The sequence below is a fragment of the Danio aesculapii genome, chromosome 14, assembly GCF_903798145.1.
Source record: "Danio aesculapii chromosome 14, fDanAes4.1, whole genome shotgun sequence".
In the NCBI taxonomy this organism is placed as follows: Eukaryota; Metazoa; Chordata; class Actinopteri; order Cypriniformes; family Danionidae; genus Danio; species Danio aesculapii.
Genome location: NC_079448.1, coordinates 37,045,751 through 37,069,452, shown reverse-complemented (window position 1 = coordinate 37,069,452; position 23,702 = coordinate 37,045,751). Strand labels below are relative to the sequence as shown.

At 33.1% G+C, this 23,702-nt stretch overlaps 1 protein-coding gene across 1 annotated transcript; it reads right to left on the bottom strand.

The window, feature by feature from the left end:
• Window positions 1-13,764, bottom strand: il12ba (interleukin 12Ba). Its single transcript, XM_056472387.1, has 8 exons — window positions 13,683-13,764; window positions 5,930-6,026; window positions 5,531-5,797; window positions 4,240-4,342; window positions 3,948-4,126; window positions 2,016-2,185; window positions 833-942; window positions 1-154 (listed from the first exon to the last, which is right to left on the bottom strand). The coding sequence occupies exons 2-8, from the start codon at window positions 6,024-6,026 to the stop codon at window positions 106-108; spliced, it is 975 nt and encodes a 324-aa protein (XP_056328362.1). The 5' UTR covers window positions 13,683-13,764; the 3' UTR covers window positions 1-105.
• Between the last annotated feature and the right edge of the window lie 9,938 nt (window positions 13,765-23,702).

Here is a 23,702-nt window from a genome sequence, read left to right as displayed (position 1 = left end):
TATACAGTATACTGCATGACAAAGTGGGTGGTAAAAATAAGCCTGTGTTAATGGGTAGAATTATCCAAAAACTATATCCAGTTTTCAATTATGTTGCATGATAAATTAAAGCATTTTTAACTTTGGTTTCCTCTGCTTCCGATTTTTCTTGCATCTAAAACGAACAAACAGAAAAAGTTGTTAGTGGAGATAAAATATCAATAAAGCAATGTATATGTACAGTCGAAGTCAGAATTATTAGCCCCACTTTGAGTTTTTTCTCTTTTTTTAAATATTTCCCAAATAATGTTTAACAGAGCAAAGAAATTTTCACAGTATGTCTGATAATATTTTTTTTTCTGGAGAAAGTCTTATTTGCTTTATTTCGGCTAGAATAAAAGCAGTTTTAATTTTTTAAAACATTATTTTAAGGACAAAATTATTAGCCCCTTTAGGCTAATTTTTTTTCGATAGTCTAGAGAACAAACTATCATTAGACAATAACTTGCCTAATTACCCTAAACTGCCTAGTTAACCTAATTAACCTAGTTAAGCCTTTAAATGTCACTTTAAGCTGTATAGAAGCTTTAAAAATATAAAAATTATATTCTTAAAAAATATGTAGTTAAATATTATTTACTTTCATCATGGCAAAGACAAAATAAATCAGTTATTAGAAATGAGTTATTAAAACTATGTTTTAGAAATGTATTGAAAAAATCTGCTCTCTATTAAACAGAAAACTGGGGAGAAAATAAACAGGGGGGCTAATAATTCTGACTTCAACTGTATATTCAAGGCCAAAGCAAATTAATTTGCTGCTTAAAATATAATAATTGTTAAATATACATACTTGTACTGGCTCCACTCGCTCCAAGAAGAATTGCAGAATTCATCCTTCACTCTCACACACACTGTTTTACCTTTTGACACAGGCAGCTGGAGACTTTGTGTGAGGTAAGTCTGAAAAAATAAAACAATATAACACAGACACACACACACACACAATTAAATTATATTCAATTAGATGTGATTTAAACAACGTAATCACATAGTCATGTTTTGTTATTTAATGATAGTTAAGTAACTATTTTATAAAGAGAATGGTTGAGTCCAAAAGTACAATATGTCCAGATAACATTCACACCACAAATATTCATACTATATAAAACATCATTTTTTTGTAGTCATTAAGTAATTATTCATAATAAGTACCTACTAGAAAAGTACACAGTTTGGGTTTGTGTGCCAGTCAAATGTTTGTTTCCTAAATTAATTGTTTAATATGAATCAGTGATTAAATGACTGAATGAATTGACGAAGACATATTTTGTTCCTGAATGAATCAATGTTTTGAGCAAATTGCTTTAGTGGTTGATCCAATGACCAACAATTGACTCAATTGTGTTTTTAAATATTGTCTGTAAGTAATTTGTTTCTGCATGTGTTTATTGTATCATGATGCCACTGCCCTAATTTAATTTCACCTGGTGGGATTAATAAAGTTGTTAAAACTTAACCTTCTTTTCCAAAATAAAATTGTGTTTTGGGGTCATAAAACATATTTCATGTATCTTTCACTTGTGATTTTAACATGTGATGCTCATGTGAAGAGCATGTGCTTTTTTCTGTGAAGATTGTATCATAATATGAACACATTAGTCAGATTTTACTGTCTCAATTGCTTGTCAGTGTGTTTTGAGATCAGTTTGCACTGCACCAACAGATGCCCACAAACACTTCATTGGGTTTTGTCAGATCAGTTTGTTATTCTTGTCAGTGTCTGTTGGCATCTGTCAGAGCTAGTTTTCACCAATAAACACGCTGAACTGATGTGTCGGGTCATATAATGTCTGAGAATTGACATGCTGGAAAAGTAGCATAAAAAAGGCTCTTTTTAAATAGAAATGATTTTTCACAGTATTTTTTTTTTGTCAAATAAATGCAGCCATGGTGAGAATAAGAGACTTCTTCAAAAACATATACAATTGTAAACCTCAACTGAACATAAAGCACATGCGTTAAGTTAACAGTACCCCTATTGAGCTCGGTTGGGAGCAGTCACATTTTTTGCGTTTTCTACAGCGAATCTCTTTCACTTGGAAGATGAGAGGGAAGTAAGATGATGGTGTGTTCCAAGAGTTTGGGTATCCCACTTCTACGCATGTATGATTGATCCTGCTAATAGCCACCATGTCAGGTTTCACTGAAAAACAGCATTTATGCATATTCATATGAGTTAGTGTTGTATTCAAGACCAACTAAGATTAAGACACTGCTAAGACCAGTGAGTATTAAGAACAAGACCAAAACCAAGACAGAAAATAGACATAGAATCGACATGACATGATTGCTCAAAGCGAGTGTAAAAGAAAAGAAATTGCTGTTAAGTCTCATGACTACTTAAATCAAATTCGGGTAATCTTTTCTATTATATTGTCCATTCGTCTTTTATTTAAAATCACCCATAATTGTCATAGTTACACATTAAGCTTATACTATATATTTCATTCATTCATTCATTCATTCATTCATTCAATCATTTTCTTTTCAGCTTAGTCTTTTTAATAATCTGGGGTCGCCACAGCGGAATGAACCGCCAACTTATCCAGCATATGTTTTACGCAGAGGATACCCTTCCAGCTGCAATCCATCACTAGGGAACCTATATATTCCACATTAGGAAAATAATGTTCTCAGCAGTACTCTACTATGATTAGTTTATCAGAGATCGTCAAGGGAAAGAGATGGGATATAAAAGGAAGATTAAGTCTCTTATACATGGAAAAAGAGGTCTGGAGTAACTAGGAATATGATTACTTAAAGGTCCTGTGAAGTGCTTTGAAATGTACATTTTTTATTAGATGTATGATCATTAGATGTAATCTCAACTGAAAAATGAAAGGGGGTGGGACATGGAGCAGCTCCTCCACTTAAAAAACAACATTTGGTTTTCATCAGCTCTGCCAGTGAGAGTGGTTGAGCTCAAGCGCATGAAATAAAAAGCATCTTGAAGAGGTGGGACATGTCAGATACTAGAGAGCATTTGATAGGTCAAGATTTGATGAGAAACTGAAGTATGAGGTATTCGTTAATCCATGTAGGTGGATTTTATAAATGCAAACTTTGTCATTATTGTGTAGCACACTAGCAGATAGATATCATTAAGACTAACATTCTGATACTAACATCTAAAAAAACATTCTTTTAATTTCACAGGAACTTTAATAGTGTTGTAGTCAAGCCATGCTAGACCAAGACACTGCCGAGACCAAGCAGACTCAAGACAACACAAAACTGGCACCAATTAGAGTTGAGTTTGTCACAAAACCGAGACCATAAAGAATTTGTCTTGAGACCAGTGGTGTAGTCCTTACTATACGCAAGTATACTCAGTATGCTTACTTTTTTCAATGAGCTGTTTGGGTATTACCACTTCTGAGGATCAATAATTGCATATACCCTCGGTATACTCACTTATTTTTCTGAATAAACTTCCATAATTTCAGTGTATTATTTCAAATTCTTACTTAAAAATGTATATGTGTGTAAATGTCTATACATTTTTTTTTGTTTACCCCAAAATGATCTGTTCCTGATCCGCCCTAAAATGAAAATCCTAAAATCGCCCCTGTACAACAGTATTTCACATTTGTCTTAATCGTGCCTACCGCTACAGAGAACGACACTATATAAATAACACTAAAAACGATGAGGCAAAGACTACTCATAAATCGCGTAACAATATGCTATTTGAAAGGGTAACTACTAGTATATAATAGCAAAAACAGAAGACAGACTCCTAATAGTTTGGTTTAAAACAAGCATGCACGAATGTGACAATCAAAAATGTAGGCTGATTGATGTTTAGGACTACACCACTGCTTGAGACCGGTCTCAAACACTACAACAGTAATATGCGGGTTATAGTGTACTACTTTAGTGTTTTAAAGCTTTTAAGAGCTCACCAATATCCATGATGTAGAACTTAGCATTATATGATTCTACAACAAAACTGCTTCTGAAGTAAACAGTGAGGTTGATGCGCTCCAGCTCCTCTGCATACGGACAGTAGTCTTGGTCTAAGCAGGTGATGCTCTTTCCTCCAGGATCCAGACTGCAGCTGATGTTGCTTCCACCATCAGGCCTAAAAACAGAATCAAGTTTTCATTCATTCATTCATTCATTCATTCATTTATTATGTATTTAATTCTACACACCATTAGGAGCAAGATTGCAGAGAAAGTCTGGGAAACGTACCGTATAGCTTCAATGTGAGTAATATGGCCATGTCTGTTCTCACCCCACGACCATGAACATTGAAACAATCCTCCATAATTATTTGTTGCACAGTGGATGTAACCTTGGTTGGTAATTTTAAAAAATTAATTAACAAATTAAAAACAATTCTAACACTACAATATAAACATTTGAGGTAAAGAAAAACAAATGAAACTAACAAGAATTAGCTGAAGTTTAAAAATATTTCATAAAAATATTGTACTTTATAATAGTAAAAAAAATAATCAACATAACCTCAGCAAATTAATATGATTTCTTAAGGATTATGTGACACTGATGCAGTAATGAATGGGGTATATGCCGAAGCATGCTAATAGGACTTTTAATTTGCCAGTAACCTGGGTTAATCGTTTCCGGTGAATTGTATGCCAATGCGAAATCAGCGCGTTTAAGGTCTGTTTTCTTTAAAAATCAGCGATCTCCACTGGCTGAGTGATATCCGATAAAAAGTGGGTCTCAGATTGTACAAGCAGCTCCGCATTAAATTACATTTTTCTTCGCCATGTCTTTATAATATGAGCATTTATTTTACCCCAGTATATTCAATGGAGCTTCTGTGCTAGCCTGCCGATTCTGCCGGGCGCTTGCGAGCAAACGACTTTTTGTCTTGTTTTATGCTTGAGCAACTAAATGAATGCCAAAGTCTGTTTAACTGATTGTATTTGAATTACATTACAACGTAGATGCTGTAAAAGGATCCGTATAAAATGGAAAAAAACTCACAATATCAGGTCACCGGAAGTTTATCAGTATGGGAACAACACTAGCTCAGCATATACCCTATTATGCTTAAAAAAGAATAAATAAATGTTTACATATTTGAAAAAAACTAAACAAAAATCACAATATTACTGTTTTTTACAAGCAAAAAATGACCCCAATATATTTAAACTATAGACTACTAAGTATTGTAATGCAAAATAAACTGTATATAAATAATAAACAAGTGTAGAGCATATTAAAATATAAAAACTATACACTCAAAAAATGACGTTTGCTGTTTGTTCAGTTTTTTTATGACAACTTAATTGTTTTACGTTAAATCTCCTTAAATTTTAAGCTATTTAATTCCTTCATATTTTCCCAACATAAGCATATTTTTACAGTGTATAAGCATGAACAAAAAATAAATAAACAGGATTTATAGCAATAACAACAAAAAAATCATATTATGCACTTATTGTTTTAATCCCTGAAAACCCCTTTTCATCTCTGACCTTCAAATATGTTACAAAAATTATGCTTTTACCTTTCTCAGGAGTGTTTCTGATGATCTTCCTAAAGCTCCACTGGGCCAGAACCAGTGTGTGATTTAGGTAGGAGCCCTCCTTGTCAAAACAGGAGTAATTGGCCCCTTTCCACCCCTCCACCATCACCGTAATCCTGTTTCCCTGATCCTCCAGATGTTCATCTTTGTTTTTGGTCCATGTGATATTATGCCCTTCATAGGCTTCTCCACAGATCACTGGCACTTCTACCATATTTACACCTTTTACATCAACATCCACCACAAGCACTGATGACAGACGAATGAAAAACAAATGAGAAGTGAAAATATATTAAAGCAAGCCCAATGCGATTAAAATTCATCCCAGCAACATAAAACATAACATGGGGTATTTTTGTAAAAAGTTGGTGTGAGTTTTACCATTTGGTTTGAGTTTCCAGAAGCTCTTAGATGTTTTAATGTATCCTACAGCCAACGAATAGAGAAAGAACAACGTTCTTAACCTGAGAAGAAACATCTGTTGGTAGAAATAAAAAGGAATGAAAAATTAGAAACAATTACAAGTGGAAAAATGTCCGACAACATCAAAAAAGACACAGATAACCGTTTAACTGCCCTGCCAAGAAAAAAATGTTGGACTGCATTTCTTAACTCCTAATGTCGCTAGTTAACACACTCAATGCATTTTTTTCAACACATCACATAATTTCTAAAATATTACCCTCTATCAAATAGTTGATATGTCGGTTTATGGTAAAAGTACCGGAATTAACACATATCCTATAAAAATGTGAAAATATGAAAACATAATCAAAATAAAACATTTTTTGAATACTAAATCATCTTTATTTTTTGAAGTATGCCATAAAATATATTTCAGATTCTCATTTAGCATGCTTTGTTGTTGCTGTTGTGCCAAAAAAAAAATAAAATAAAAATCAAGTGTAATAGTGCAACAGGATAATATTTGTTTGATTTTTTTGTAAACCAACAATGCTGTGTGTGTAAACCATTATATAAACCCTTCATTCTTTAAATGACTTTAACAGTCATTATATGGTCAACCATTTGGTAGAGCAGGCAGTTAAAGAGATAACCACATAATTGGTGTGTGGAAAGATAAGTTAACACTTTTTTAAGTCACAAAAAATATATATATTCAATAACTTTCAATTAAGCAATTTATTTGCAAATAATTTGTCAGTAATTCTGTAACACAACTATAGAAAAATAATAATCCATTTGAGAATGTACATTATTCTAAATTTTATGGATTTTGTTTCTATGAGTTTGAGTAAAAAAAAAAAAAAAAAAAAAAAAAAAAAAATATATATATATATATATATATATATATATATATATATATATATATATGTATATATATATATATATATATATATATATATATATATATATATATATATATATATATATATATATATATATATATATATATATATATATATATATATATATATATATATATACAATAATAATAATAATTTATGTCAATAAAGGTCTAATAAATTTTTTTCCAAATCTAAAATAAAAAATAGACACAAAAATATTTTTGCTACTACTTTTGAACTCTTCAGATTTATTTGGTGGACACCTTAACTGTTTTATGTTCAATCCATTTAAATTTGTTAAGTTAACTTAATTGATTTGTGTTGGGACGACCTGAATGAATTGTGTGGAATCCTGCATTTTTTAGTGATAGTTGTTTGTTGTTAAAATAACAAATGTTTTCCTTTGTTGTAACTGAAAATCAGAGTTGTTTGAATGTTAAATAATACATTTAAAAAATGACTTGCTTAACAGTTTATTAATCATACCTACTATTGGCTCTTTGTGATTAATTGGAATAATTACAATAAATAATCATTATAATTTTGAGAGCTTTATATCTAATATTAAATCTTGGTCTTAAAGGGAACCGATATATATATATATACAGTTGAAGTATAGAATTATCAGGCTTCCTTTTAAATTTTTTCTTTTTTAAATATTTTCCAAATGATGTTTAACAGAACAAGACATTTTTCACAGTATGTCTGATAATATATTTTCTTCTGGAGAAAGTCTTATTTGTTTTATTTCGGCTAGAATAAAAGCTGTTTTTAATTGTTTAAAACCAATTTTAAGGTCAAAATTAGTAGCCCCGTTAAGCTATATAATTTTTTTCGATTGTCTACAGAACAAACCATTGTTATACAATAACTTGCCTAATTACCCTAACCTGCCTGGTTAACCTAATTTAGTCTTTAAATGTCACTTTAAGCTGTATAAAAGTGTCTTGAAAAATATCTAGTAAAATTTTAATTACTGTCATCATGGCAAAGATAAAATAAATCAGTTATTAGAAATGAGTTATTAAAACTATTATGTTTAGAAATGTGTTGAAAAAATTTCTCTCCTTTAAAAAAAGAAATTGGGGAAAAAATAAACAGGGGGGCTAATAATTCTGACTTTAGCTGTATATATATTTCTCAAAGCATTCAACTATAATTGAACCAAATACATTTATAAAATCCATAATATTTAAAAACAAATGGTTTGAATAAACACAACTTTTACTAATATTCGGAATTGAGACTTACCTTTGATCAAAAGTCAAACACTATCCAGCAAGATGATCCTCCACAACCAGACTGACTTTAATTAGTTGTTGTGTTTAGCATGCAAGCTTTTAAGTAAAGTGTCAGGACTGTAGAATTTCCCCCACCAGGAAAAGTCCAGTGCAGGTTAGAGGAAGCAAACCCTGCATGAGCAACTGCAGAACCTGAGCTTTCCTTATTCATCATATTGCTTCTACTTCCACTGTGCCTTCCTTCACTATCTCTAATAATAGACTGCTAATCTGTTTTACACCACAGCCCATTCAAAACAGCATTCAGCATTGGTTTTTAGCTTATATATATAAAACACAAGAACTAGTTATTTGGTTTGCAGCAAGTAATGGAGATTTAAAGGTGTTAAGTCAATATTTTTCTGTGGGGAATTTTTGCTACATGTTCTCATCCGAAAGTTGGATGATGATTTACCTGGTTGCGTTACCTGTTTGTTTGTCCCTGCTAAACCCTGCTGTCTGCTGGTTTTTCCAAAAACGTAAAATTCCTCTTTTCACTCAGATAAAGTCATTAAGGGATTTGTAGTTTAATGATACTGACAGAACATTAAACATTAACATTAATGACACTATTCAACATGACACATCGAAAAAACAAACAGATATTACCTCACTGTTTGCTCGAAGTAAAGCTTTAAAAAATATTTATAGATATTTTAACTGTTTATTATTTATTTTTTAAGTTTATAAAATTGTTTTTTTCCTGTCAACTAAACATTCTTGATAAATAAAAACCTTAAATGGTAATAATAGCTTTTTAAAATTGGCATTTCCCATTTAGCATATTACAAGTAGATAAAATCTTAAATAATTTGATGTAATTTTTATGAATCTGTAATAAGTAGACATAATTGCGATGGTGGAATTTCAATGTTTGAATGCTTCTCTTTTCCCTTTTCTCAGACATCGAGTTGTGCAGTTTTGAAATGTAATCAAGCATGTGACAGCAGTCGGGAAGGAACATTTAACAAAAAATTGGGCATACTATTGGCATGGTGGTATTGATTTTTGAGAAGTTTTATCTGATGGTCTGCATTCTGCTTGGTAGTGAATGAAGTCATTCTCTTACAAAACATGAGCACATCAGAAACAGTCCCTAAAACAGACACTTACCATGATCAATGGTCACCAACATTATCAGAGCCAAAATGAAAACACTTCCTCTGTTTGATGCTGCAGGGAAAAAACCCTATTTACTGTCAAATTTCCTTTGTCTTTATAGCCTTTTATTAATTTGTACAGATGTGTTTTATGGAAAAAATTAAGAGAACAATTAAAAAAAATAGGATCTGTGCTTTGAGTTAAATGTAATTTTTTCCTCCTGTATTTAAGGTAAGAATGATTTAAATCATTAAAAAAGCGTCAAATTTAAAAACAAAAAGAATTTTTTAATGATATAATAACGATATAACGATATCATTTCAAAAATATTGAGAAACCAATATTTGGTGAAAGGAATAATCCTGACTGCCAATCTCAACAAATTAAAACATTATTTTAACCGGTTGTCATTTTTGCAAATAATTAATCATTTAAACCCTAAACTTATCAGACTATTATAGAACAAAACAAACTTTAAAATTTCAAACATTCAGAGAAATTGAGAATTTCTAAGTGGCCTTTTAATTATTTTTTTCTATATCTGTATATAGTGGTCAGTGGTTGTGTCTATGGATTTATAAATTGTACGCATTTCTGACAGCTTGCACCAAACCTACAATTACTTTAAAAAAAATGTACTTAAAAAAAACATGCAAACATTGAGGGCCCTATCAGACACCCAGCGCAATAAGGCACATGACGTGTATGGCACGATATGTTGCTATTTTCAGACCAGCGCAACCATAATTTTCACATTTTGCACCACGTTTGTTCACATTTGTTTAAATCCATTTGCACCGCTTTGTGGCTCATGGGTTTTCCGGTCTAGAAAGGAGGTGTGTTAAGACCAGTGCTTAATTTGAGCCAAATCTTGCCAGATCCTGTTCTGGAAAATGTCAGACATTCATGATAGTTCCGGTATTTATTTTATTGGATCTGGCATTAACTTGTGCGTAGTGAATACCTATGTGTGTGTGTATGTGTGTGTGTGTGAGAGAAAGAGAGCGAGAGAGAGCGAGAGAGAGAGAGAGAGAGAGAGAGAGAGAGAGAGAGAGAGAGAGAGAGAGAGAGAGAGAGAGAGAGAGAGAGAGAGAGAGAGAGAGAGAGAGAGAGAGAGATTGTGTGAATGAGTACTAGCGAAGGCTTTGTGGATTGTCACGTTTAACTATTGGCCCTCATCAATATTGTCAGCCAATTGGCTTCTTTACTTTTACAATCACTCTCATTGGTTAATGATTGTTTCTCGCGCAGTGAGCAGCGAAAATCATGGCATAGTGGCCTACCTAATAATCCTTTTCAAAATGGCAAAGAGGCAGTCAAGCATATTTTCATTATTTAAAACCATTAGTAAATCTGATAATGAGCCTGATCAAAAGAGATCTTGAGAAGAATAGATGAATGGATCAGGATAGCGGGAGATAGAAGCAAAGCGATCTCAAGTCAGCCAGAAAACATGACAGAAGAGGTAACTGGGCTCTTCTTGAAGATTAGAGTGTGTGAGTCATTTTAGTTTTTTTTTCACTTGGCACGTAATAGTGAAGTGTCTGAATAGTGATTGTTCAAACGATTTATGTTTGTCGCTACATGGTTTTGTTATCCATGACTGACCTATAACGTTATATGGCACAAAATAATTAAAGACCGTTTACGTTTAATGAGGTCATGTTTCAGGAAAACTGAAATTGTGTGGTGGACGTTGGTCATGGTAACTTTTATTTCCTGGTTTTGTTCCAGGAATTATTCATTTACAATTAAGCACTGGTTAAGGCGTATTGTTGGTGCATTTCTATTTTGAAGAATTGAAACAGACCGTGCCATTGACCAACTAAACCTGGTCTAAAGCCTAGCGCAGAGAGCGTTAATTATTTACCTATGCAGGTCTTTATGATTAAAATGTTATAAAAAACGATTATTTTCAACATAAATATAAAAACCACTGCCTCCATGCCCTCTTCATGTCAGGAGGCTTTTTTTAGTTTATTTATGAATTTGCATTTGTATTATGTTATCATTATTAGCAGTATTATTTATTATATGCATATTTATATTTGTTTTAATAAAAACAAGTTTAGATTTCTCCACCTGTCGGGTTTTGGTTATATACAGTATGCATCACCATATGGAGCATATGGGACGTGTGTTTGGATATAACTCATTTTGACCACATTTCATTATTACTGTTTATTTTTATTATTTAGAAAGAGGCTGAATGAAGCAGGCTCGTTCCTTATTCTCGCTGCAGATGGTCTGTTTAACAGTTTTTTAGCTAGTGAAGCGTTCCACTTACATTTCCACTTACAAAGTCCACCATGTAAATAGCAAATGTGCCATGGCATGACGCAACTGACTCTTAAAGAGAAGGGGAGATGAGACGCTGATTGGTTTAATGCAGTATGCTACTAACTCATTAAGAGAATAAGCACAACCCAGTTAGACCATAAGCCAGGGTGCAGACCGAATTTTTCCGTCCTTAGCAAAAGTGGTTTTGAACATGCCCTTACTGCTTTTGCACCATGCACTTTAGACTTTGCACCTAGATCGTTAAAATAGAGCCCAGAGAGTGTTTATTTATATTTAGATATAATATATCCACATGATACACACACACATTTTCAACAGCTGCAGCACAATACAATTTCTTTAAAATATATTAAGCATTGTTCTACTTCTTTAACTGTGTGACTGACTTGGCTAGCTGACACTTTTCCCTTGGCTTTGAAACCACTTAAAACATTTGAAAGTTTCTGCCACGATATTTACTGAGTGAAACTCTGAGCTTTCACACACATACAAAGCAGAATAGAAGACATGAGGGAAAGAGTTTACTTCCCACATTTACCACTGAAAGGGAAATTCTCCAGTCACCTTTAGCTTACAGCTGACAGAAGTGACACATTGCCACTTCATGTTTACATCTGACACTCAGCACAGATATCTTTCAAATGTTATGCCATACATAGCAGAATAACATGTTAAGAATTTGTGAATTTGTCTGTTCGCGTTAATGATTTTCATGCTCATGTGGATGTTCTATCACAGATCAACCAGAAGAGGGCAGCAGTGTATCATTGCCAAGTAAAAACCCAACCCAAGGTTATAATATAATATAATATAATATAATATAATATAATATAATATAATATAATACAATATAATACAATATAATATAATATAATATAATATAATATAATATAATATAATATAATATAATATAATATAATATAATATAATATAATATAATATAATAGACTTGGCCCAAATAGTCAAAACTGCTCAGAGAATCATAGGATCCGTGTATACCAGCCATCTACACAGGGAAGCCAGCAGCATCAGCAAGGATCCAACCCATTCTGTTTGTGCCCCTTTCATCGGACAAAAGATACAGGACAAATAGGGAACAAACAAATAGACTGAGGAACAGTTTGTTTCCAAGAGCAGTAGCCTGTATGTCCCCCTAACATATACAGAAACACACTCACATACATAGCTGCTGATGAACTGAAGGCGAACAATTCAAAGACTATTCCTTGGATTTACTCAATTTTTTTTAAGTTAGGTGGTTGTAAACAATTTGTTTGGGCTAAATTTAAACAAACAAATTAAGTTGAGCATTACTAAATTTAATTTGTTTGTTTAAATTCAACACAAATAAATTGTTTGCAACAATTTTGCAGACAACATTTTTTCAGTGTATGCACTTGACACTTTACTGCACTATAGCATCACCTTTTTATACTATATTATTCTTTATTCCTAAAGGGACTAAGCCAAAAAGAAAACGAATCATTCTATATTCCCTGTTGTTCTGATGTCAAAGAGCTACCTAACAAATTTTGTTGTATGAAAATTACAATAAAGTTCTAATGTCAATAATATAATATAATATAATATTCATTAATTTTCAACCCATCTCTGGGAAACATCCATACACCCTTACTCACTACAGACAATTTAGCCTTCCCAATTCACCTGTATCGCATTTCATTGGACTGTGGGGGAAATCGAAGCACCCAGAGGAAACCCGAGCAAACGCAGGGAGAACATGCAAACTCCACACAGAATTGGCAACTGACCCAGCCGAGGCTCAAACCAGCGACCTTCTTGCTGTAAGGCGACACTACCTACTGCACCACGGCGTTGCGTAATAATATAACATAATATAATATAATATAATATAATATAATATAATATAATATAATATAATATAATATAATATAATATAATATAATATAATATAATATAATATTCCTTATGTGATTGACAGTCAGTGGCTACATTTAAATCTCCACACTAATGTATTCATTGCCTAAAATCGTGGAATTAAATCATAAAGACTGTGCTGTAATTACTGTGCCAAAAAAAGCTTTTCAGCGTCTCTATTTGAACAAAATCAAATTCATGGAAAAAGTGGAAAAGGGGAAAAAGTCATGGCAAATAAAATACCTAAATGATGAAACCTTTCCATCCTGAATGGTCCTGCTGGGGTGATTCTTCATTTACCAGAGACACATCGTGATTGAAAGAGAAGTGAAACAGGAAGTCTCCCACTTGACTTGCTCTGCATACTAACATTTAAAAGAGCAAAGGAAAAGACTTAAATGTGAGCATGAAAATATATCAGCCAATGTGCTAAGTCACAAGTGCCGTCACTTTAATAAAGACAAAAAGTCCCATAAAATTTTTGTGCGTATAAAGATTTTCTTAGAAAGCTTTCTTAATTCTATAAGCGCACCCCAAATCCCTCTACGATGATTAATATAAAACCTAGAAAAATTCAAAGATAATTTCATTATTAATATGAATAAAATAGGCATTACTACTATTAAAAACTTTGAAACTTAATTTACTAAATATACTTTTCCCCCTTTTAACCAATGATTGAATAATATTTTTGAGTAATTCTTTGAAGTTTTATTTCAAGGCAAGGCAAGTTTATTTTTGGATAAAACGTAGATATGTCACTTTTTGGACATCATTTTCTTTTTATTTGAGTATGGCAAGTGTAGGATGGATGGATGGATGGATGGTTGATTGCATGGTTGCTAGGGTGTTGCTAAGGTATTATAGATAGACAGACAGACAGACAGACAGACAGACAGACAGAAAGATAGATAGATAGATAGATAGATAGATAGATAGATAGATAGATAGATAGATAGATAGATAGATAGATAGATAGATAGATAGATAGATAGATAGATAGATAGATAGATAGATAGATAGATAGATAGATAAGTAATCGAAAGGTAACAAAACAGTTGGTTTTAACAAAGCAATAGGGAAAATCTTTGTGAAAGTATGTGGTTTCAGTCCAAAATTCAAAGAGCATAAAATATAATAGCATTAAGACACATAACTTTGAGGAGAATAACCTGATCAAATCTACGGCAAGGAGAAAGTGCAACAAAAGCCCGATCTCTTAGGATTCCAAGTGCAGAATCAAGGCAGAAACTTCATTACCATGCAGGGGAGCTCTTTCTTCAATAACATGGGGCGAAGGCTCTGGGAAAGGTGGTGCTTTACCATCTGTGTGGTGCTATGACTGACAGATGGATCAATAACTGTAGGCTTATTATAGCAGAGTCAGAGGCGGTAAATCAGGGTGACTCAAAAAAAGATCCTAATTAAAAGCAAACCCTTACTGAACACAAGTGTATCAAAGGCACAATAAAAGCCGTCAGTATTTTATTCTCAGGAAGTGGTATATAAGACAATCATTCCCAGAGTAATCGTGACTCTTACTATTACATAGATTTACAGTAGCTTTAGAGGGGGTGACAAAAAAGTCAAGTGTACTAGATATCAGGTATATGGATAATACATCAGTGAATTATACACTCACTGGCCACTTTGTACACCTGTCCAACAGCCTGTTAAAGTAAATTTCTAATCAGCCAATCACATGGCAGCAACTCAATGCATTTAGACATGTAGACATGGTCAAGACGGCTTGCTGTAGTTCAAATTGAGCATCAAATGGGGAAGAAAGGGGATTTAAGTGACTTTGAACATGGCATGACTGTTTGGCTACAATTCGCACAGGCTCACCAAAATTGGACAAAAAACGTTACTTGGTCTGATGAGTCCCAACTTTTGCTGCAACATTCAGATGGTAGGGTCAGAATTTAGGTAGGGTCAACAACACACAAGCAAGGATCCATCATGCCTTGTATCAATGGTTCAGGCTGGTAGTGGTGGTGGTGTAATGGTGGAGGGGATATTTTCTTAGTACCAATTGAGCATCATGTCAACACCACAGCCTACCTGAGTATTGTTGCTGACCATGTCCATCGCTTTATGACCACAGTGTACCCATCTTCTGATTACTCCTTCCAGCAGGATACGCGCAATGTCATAAAGCATGATGAGTTCAGTATACTCAAATGGCCTCCACAGTCACCAGGTCTCAATCCAATAGAGCACCTTTGGGATGTGGTGGAATGGGTGCAGCAACTGTGTGATGCTTTCATGTAAATATGGACCAAAATCTTTGAGGAATATTTCCAGTACCTTGTTGAATCTATTCCATGAAATATTAAGGCAGTTCTGAAGGCAAAACAGGGTCCAACCGGGTACTAGTAAGGTGTACCTTATAAAGTGGCCAGTGAGTGTATGTATAGGTACAGTTTTCAGTATTGCAAAAATGTAGGTTGTTAATTGTAATGTTACTTTCAAATGAGAGTTACAGTAAAAGTGTCATTTCTAAACTACTGCAATACATCAATTTTAACATTAATACTGACAAAATTTAGATGACTTTTTATTTATTTAATTGATTTTTACCTTTTAAGAGCCACTCAATGCACACTTGACTTTAAAGGGTACCTACTAAGCAAAAATGACTTTTATAAGGGGTTTAAACTGTTGTGTGGCAACAGTGTGTGCATATATCTAGCCTCGAATGGTAAAAATGTATTACATTTGTTTTTTATAATCACACTTGATAAAAACAGACTGTAGAAACACTTTGATTGACATTCTCTCTTTGTACATGTCATCATAGGGGAAAAGCCCCGCCCATTAATGATTATCTCTCACTCATTAGCAGCCCTGAGTGAGAAGCAGTTTTCACTGTACCTGCTGATAATGTTGGCAAATAAGAAGATTATGGAGTTTTGACATTGTCAGTTTTTCACATAACATTATTCCTGTTTTGAATCTGCCGCTATGGTAATGTACAGGCTTTGTATCTTCGCCCTCTTTTGAAAACAGCACAATCTCATTTTAATATAAAGAGACAGTCACCAAAACAGCACAATTTGGATAAAAGGGGCAGTTTCAAAGAGTTATCCAAAATTATTTGTGGGGTATTTTAAGCTGAAACTTCACATACACACACTAGGGACATCTTTTTACATCTTGTGAAAAGAGGCATGATAGGTCCCCTTTAAATTTGAATAGTATAATACTCAATATTATAATATAAATTATATAATAAAGTCTAATTTATTCTGTATTTATAAACATTTAAATGAATCAATTACTGGAACAAATGAAAATGCAAAAGCAGTATATTCAGTAGTAGTACTACAACAGGTAACACTTTACAAAAAGGTCTCATTAGTAAAAAATAAATAAATAAAATTATGCAATAACATCAACAGTGAAAAAACAGCATCTGTTACAGAGGTTGCTAATGCTAGTTTTAAAAATAGAATTGAACTTCATTTGTTATTAGCTCCATATAATAAAAGTTACAACTTTTGATTTTATTAGTGTAGATAAACATTAACTAAGAAATTGAGGGGGTGGGGGAGGGGTAGGGGGGAATAGGGGTTTTAGTTCAATATTTTAAATTGAGGTAAAGTGTTTAGTTAATCGAGGTTTTGATTTTATATATCAGCAGCCCTATGAGTCGCACTTAACATGTATGCTACAGTACTAAATTGTTAAAAAAGCATCCTTATAATGGCAAATTAGTAATAGAATATTAAACTGTAACTTTGAGTTCTTCATTTGAATAAACAAAAAAAAAAATTGACCTTGCTAAGTTACACAAAGACCTTTCAAGTGCTTTCTAAGGTAATGAAGACAGGAGATTAATCGCAAGCCACACTCATATGAGAGTAAAGTGGTACTTGACTTCACAGTATTGTTCAGGGTCAGAAAAATACATGTTATGCATATTTAATATGGAAGTAACTGAGGCTCATAGACACAAACTGTGAATACATCACAATAGAGTAAGTATACAGGCGCAGAGCTGTCAAAAGCTGCACAATTCATCTCTACTTTAGACCTCAAATAGATATTCTCTGTGAATTTGCAACAAGTTTCCAAACACTTTTGTATTCCCTTATATTTTATATAAAATTGGACACCTCTGAAGAAAGAATCTGAATGTTAGGAATAGATTGTCCAGGCATTTAAATTATTATTATCATATACTCACCTTTCACTTGTTCTAAACCTGTTTGAGTTATTTTTTTCAGTTGAACACAAAATGAGATATTTTGAAGAATGTTGGAAAGCAGCAGCCACAAACTTCCATAGTATTTTTGTTCCTACTGAGGATGTAAGGTTTTCAACATTGTTCAAAAGATCTGGGTTTGTGTTCAACAGAAGCAAGACATTCATAAAGGTTTAGAACCACTTGAGTGTGGGGAAAGGGTGAGGAAATAAAAACAAGTGAACAAGTGAAGAATGAGTGAATGATGACAAAATTTAAATTTTGGGGTGAACTATTTCTTTAAATGTAAAAATGTGAGAACAACAACTTTTGAATATATTGCAGGTACAAAATGCAAAGTACCTCAAATTGTGTGAAAGCTGTTATATCATAATGTAGGGTAATGCTACATGCATTAATGATGGATTCTGCAAGTTCATGACCACATCTTGCTGCATAGCTTGCCATCTATCAATTTTCCCAACAGCCACTGGACAAAAAAAAAAGAGGACACAAACATCAATATTTACCAAAGAAATTATATACAGCAAACAACAGGCTACACAGGTATTTCACACAATATGTGGTAATTAGATCAGAATTCATCATTAAACAAAACAAAAAGCAGAAACAGAAAAGCCCATTTGGACCTTCTCCATTTCCTTTCCCTTTGCTAATGTAAATAACAGTCTCAACCAATCTGAGGTTTTCGCTCGAGGATTGTTGACACTGAATGTTAGCATGTGGGTTGGGTTGTGTATGAACTGCGGTGTCTGAATCTCCCCATAATGACAGTGGAACCGAAAATGACAGAAATGACAGACTTTGTGGGAACAACACAATTTTCCTCATGAGGAAAATGTTAAAATGCTATAAATCTAAACATGCTAAACTGCAGGTACAGGCCGATTTTAGTTTATTCTCAGTAAAAAAATAAACAAAATAAAAGGAAATATATCTATATTTTATTTTATAATCTGCATTTTACTAACTGCATTTTAACATGTTTAGATAACATTATAGGTGTGTATATATAATGATCAACATAAATGAATATACCCTTTCGAAAATCCATTTCTCTGTGAACATACAGTTGGAAATATTGTGGTGCATTTAAACAAAATCAATTATTAAATAGTTATATCCATTAAATAATGGTGTTAAATAATTAGTTAAATAATTAGTATAGTAATATCTTTAGGAATAGAAAGGTTTTGCAAACTATTAAAAATTGCACACTACAAAATTTAAAAAAATATATTTATATTTTTACAGTATGTTTATATTGATTTTCTCAGGTTATTAAAATGTATTTAGTATTTTCCCTGAACATATTAATTGGGATTTGTGATCTTTAAGATTTTTGTTAGTTCAAGTCTTTATTATGCAAACCATATGTATATATATATATATATATACTGTAGCCTGGGGTTAGTTTTTTCTTTTTTTTTAAAGAAAATTATTCTGTCCATCAAGGCTGCATTTATTAAATGTAAAAACAAATTGTTAAATTAATAAATATTTAATAAAATTTAAACAGCTGCTTTCTTTTAGCATGTAGTTTCAAATGAATTATTCCTCCAGACATCCACACAGTGACTTCTGAAGGATCATGTGACTCTGAAGATTGGAGTAATGAAGCTGAAAATGTATCATTAAATCACTGGAATAAATGATTAAATTAAATTATAAACTACGTTTGAACAGTTATTTTATAGTGCAATAACATTTCACAATTTTACAATTTGTATATTTTTGATGAAATAAATGCTACTAAAAATCCTACTGCTAATAAACAAAAATGCTAATAAAAATCCTACTGACTCCATATACCCCCTTATTTAAAATTTTTAGAAAACTGTAAAATGACCACAACTGATTAATACATGGTTCAAAAAACCAACAGTATAATTACTCTAAATTACTATTGTCAAGGGGTCATGTGACGTATAACAGAAATTTGGATCTGTGTTTTGATACTACTGTAGGCTACTTGTGCTAAATACCATAGTAGGCCAAAAGTTTTGCTAACATGTTTCAAAATTTGTTACAACTAGTTTGAAATGAAATGAAATGAAATGAAAACTGTTTTATATTGAATCCCATTTCAACTACTTTTATGTCAAGGTTCAATTTTAATGTTTCAGTGTGTATATCATCAATCCCTTTTTAACAACGCATTCGTTTCTCCACCAGGTGCCGCTAAAGTCTAATAAACTCACTTTTAAAGTGTTTTCTAGATTCCAGTCATCGTGTTCATTCCGTTTGTTGTGATAGCTTTGTGGTAATGTAGCTGGAGTGACTTTTATTTTTATCTAAAGTAACGTGTTATTCGCTTTATTTAATACACATGTTTTTAATACACACACTACACAACTGCTAATTTGACTAAACGCAAACCTGGCTGTAAGGAAGTGACATCACCTACTTCTCAAGAGCAAAAACGTAGATTAAACAAAATAAACTTTAAAGAACAATTAGATTTACATAATATGATAAAACCTGCAATCACTTAGTACAGGAAGCAGCAATGTTTCTCACCAAGCTTTGTAGAAAATGTAGATGATTTGATGACATGATGTGAGCATAAGCAGATTGGCTCCACAGTGAGCCTGAGGGTTTGTCCAGCAATAGAGGCCAAGAAAGTGGCTGCTGTGCTTCAAATGGTGCAGACAGAATGAAAAATGGTATTGGTTTGCTGAGGAAATATTTAGACTAGACCACCACTGATGATTTTTTGCTCAGTAAAACAATCTTATCTAAAGTGCATTGACGTAGCCAACCCAGTACTTCCTTAAAGGGATATTTCACCCCCCAAAAATGACAATTATGTGGATGGGGAGCAGGGAAAGCTGTGTGATACTACTACAGTGGGACAGATCATACAGCTATGGAAAAAAATAAAGGGATAGTTCACCCAAAAATAAAAATTATGTCATCTCACTCTTTATATGTTTCAAACATTTATGATTTTTTTTTTCTGTAGAACACAGAATAAGATATTTTGAAAAATGTTGTATCCTGTAACCATAGTATTTGTATAATCAGCTTCCATAATATTTGTTTTTCCTATTATGAAAGTCAATGGTTACAGGTTTCCTTCATTCACCAATCAGTTAATTAAATCATTCATTTTATTTTCGACTTAGTCCCTTTATTAATCTGGGGTCGCCACAGTGCAATGAACCGCCAACTTATCCAGCATATGTTTTATGCAGCGGATGCCCTTCCAGCTGCCACCCATCACTGGGAAACACCCATACACTCTCATTCACACACACACTACGGACAATTTAGCTTACCTCTGCATGTCAGTTCAACTATGCATGTCTTTGGACTTGCCGACTGACCCAACCGAGGCTCGATCCAGTGACCTTCTTGCTGCGAGGCAGAGTACCCACTGCGCCACCGTGCTGCCTACAGGTTTCCTGTGTTCTTCAAAAAGAAATATCTTCATTTGTGTTCAACAGATAAAAAACTCATAAGGGTCTAGTACCACTTGAGGATGAGTAAACTGAGTAAATGATCCCTTTAAGAGACCACGACACCACCTGAAAATTCTCAGTTTATTAAATATCGGTTTGAGTAAAATGTTTACATTTCTTTTGTTCTAGGTTTGTTTATTTATTAATTAAGGTTTTGCAGTGTTTCTTCCAAATTTCAAATAACAAATTGTCTTTTGGAGCATTTATTTAGTTAAAAAAATGACAATTCATCAGAATAAATGTGTTTGAATAGAACATTGAACATTTTTCAAGCTAAAGCTTTGATATCTGCTTGTAAAGTGTGACGTCACATGAAGCGGCTTCCGGGTCCAAGCGCTCTATCAAACTGTATGGGGTGACTCAACAAATGGTAATAATAAACATTTACAAAGTGATGTAATACTTCACGATCACAATATATATATATCCATGCCTAATATCCTGAAGGCCAGAAAGTGATTTTTTTAATATAAATTGTTAAAATATTGGTATTTGTGATGGAGCAAGTCCACAGACTGATGTATACACCATGATTTTATATAAAATCCACTTTATAAAATTGTATGATATGACTAAAAAAGGTATGTTCTCCCTGTGTTCGCTCTGTATGCTCTGGTTTCCCCCACAAGTCCAAAGACATGCGGTATAGGTGAATTGGGTATGCTAAATTGGCTGTAGTTTATGTGTGTGAATGGAAGTGTATGGGTGTTTCCAAGAGATGGGTTGCAGCTAGAAGGGCATCCGCTGCGTAAAACATATGCTGGATAAGTTGGCGGTTCATTCCGCTTTGGCGACCCCATATTAATAAAGGGACTAAGCCAAAAAGAAAATGAGTGAATGAAGTTGGCGGTTTATTCCACTGTGGCTACCCCAGATTAATAAAAGGACTAAGTCGAAAAGAAAATGAATGAATGAATTAATGAATGAATGAATGACTAAAAAGGTCATAAACAAATATTTTCTCAATTCAAATGAGTAGTGGCTTGGACCCAGAAAGAGTATTCCAAACACCCGGACTTAACAAGCGGATAGTGACACCTAAATATGAATATTAACATGTCTGAAAACATGGAATTTTTTAATACTTAATTAAAAAAAATTATTCTACATGACAAAAATTGTATTTTGATTTTGAAAAAAAAAAAAATCAGTAGTTTACAGAATAAAACAAAATGTCCTATCAATTGTAACTTTTCAGAGCGAGAACAGGTCAGAATGAGCAGTTTTGCCAACTCCCTTAAATCCCTTAGTTTTCACTTGCAACTCGTTAAAACATGTTTTAAACGGCATATAATGTTGTTTAAAACAAAAGGCATTATGATTTTCATTGTTTTAAGCAGTTTTTATCACTCTCTGTTTTGAGCCTGAAAAAGTGCGTGCTGCTGAAATGAGCAGAATGAGCAGTTTTGCAATCTCACTCAGATCTCTTGGTTTTCACTTGCAACATGTACTTATAACATGTTTAAAAGTGCAAATAATGTCGTTTAAAACAAAAAGAGTTATGATTTTCATTGACTGCAGCCCAATTCGCATACTATCCATTCTAAATAGTATTTGAAAATAGAATTAGTATTTCCCAAATCGTAGTATGTTGAAAAGAGTATGCCAAAGGTTCCCGGATGGTTTACTATTTCCGGTAAAAATGTTAAGTGTAGAACCGTCCATATTCTAACCGCTGATGATGCCCACAGTACATTGCGCGTTAGACGAGAATTCGTTTATAACTACAAACGCAGGTGAAAAGCGTAAATAAACTACAAACATGATGCCGCGCGAGACCAACCGTCAAGTAGAGAGGCTTTGGTAACGATGTATGTATGACTGCTAATTAATATCTAGCTGACTGGAAAATATTTAAATCGCTTTTTCTGTGTTATATTTCATCTGCAACAACAATACTGAACTTATATGAAGACGTGTTTAGACATTAATGTCTGAATGCATGATTATCCAAAGACCTTAGGAGATTTCTCAGCACGAAAGACTCACAAATGACAGATTATCCTGCTGCTGCTTCTCCAATAAGATAGGAAATAAATATGACAGAAATTAGAATGATGTGTGGATGATTGACAGGGCTCATAACTAAGCAACATAACGATCTGTTAACGTGGAAGTAGTATATCCCAAAACTTGCATACTCTTCTGTTTCACACAGACGCAGCATTCGAATTTTTACTGGAAATGGTAGAGCAACCTAGTAGAGCAAACTACTACGATTTGGGACATACTAATTCTATTTTCAAATACTATTTGGGACGGATAGTATGCGAATTGGGATGCAGTCTTAATTCTTTCCACAGTTCTATATGTTGTGGCTTCAGTTCGGCAACTTTGCAGTGAGAGAAAGGTATGAAAATTCACAGAAGAGAAGAAGATAAATCACGAAACTTCAAAATTATGCCTGCGGGACATTTGAAATCTTTTGCACAACAAAGTTTTGAAAAGACTCCAGGCAGGTTTGAAAATGCAAATTCTCACCGTGTATCTCCCTCTGCCAAGGTGGAAAGTCATTGAGGTGTGTTGTGCTGTAAAATATGGTGTGTAGAAATAAAAAACAACTTTTTATCACACTCTGCCATATAGCCA

Coding starts and splice junctions, on each gene's coding strand:
- il12ba (XM_056472387.1), bottom strand. CDS start 6,026: ATGTTTCTTCTCAGGTTAAGAACGTTGTTCTTTCTCTATTCGTTGGCT. Junction 4,343..5,530: donor CAGAAACACTCCTGAGAAAG/GTAAAAGCATAA, acceptor TTACCAACCAAG/GTTACATCCACTGTGCAACA. Junction 155..832: donor AGCGAGTGGAGCCAGTACAA/GTATGTATATTT, acceptor TGTTCGTTTTAG/ATGCAAGAAAAATCGGAAGC.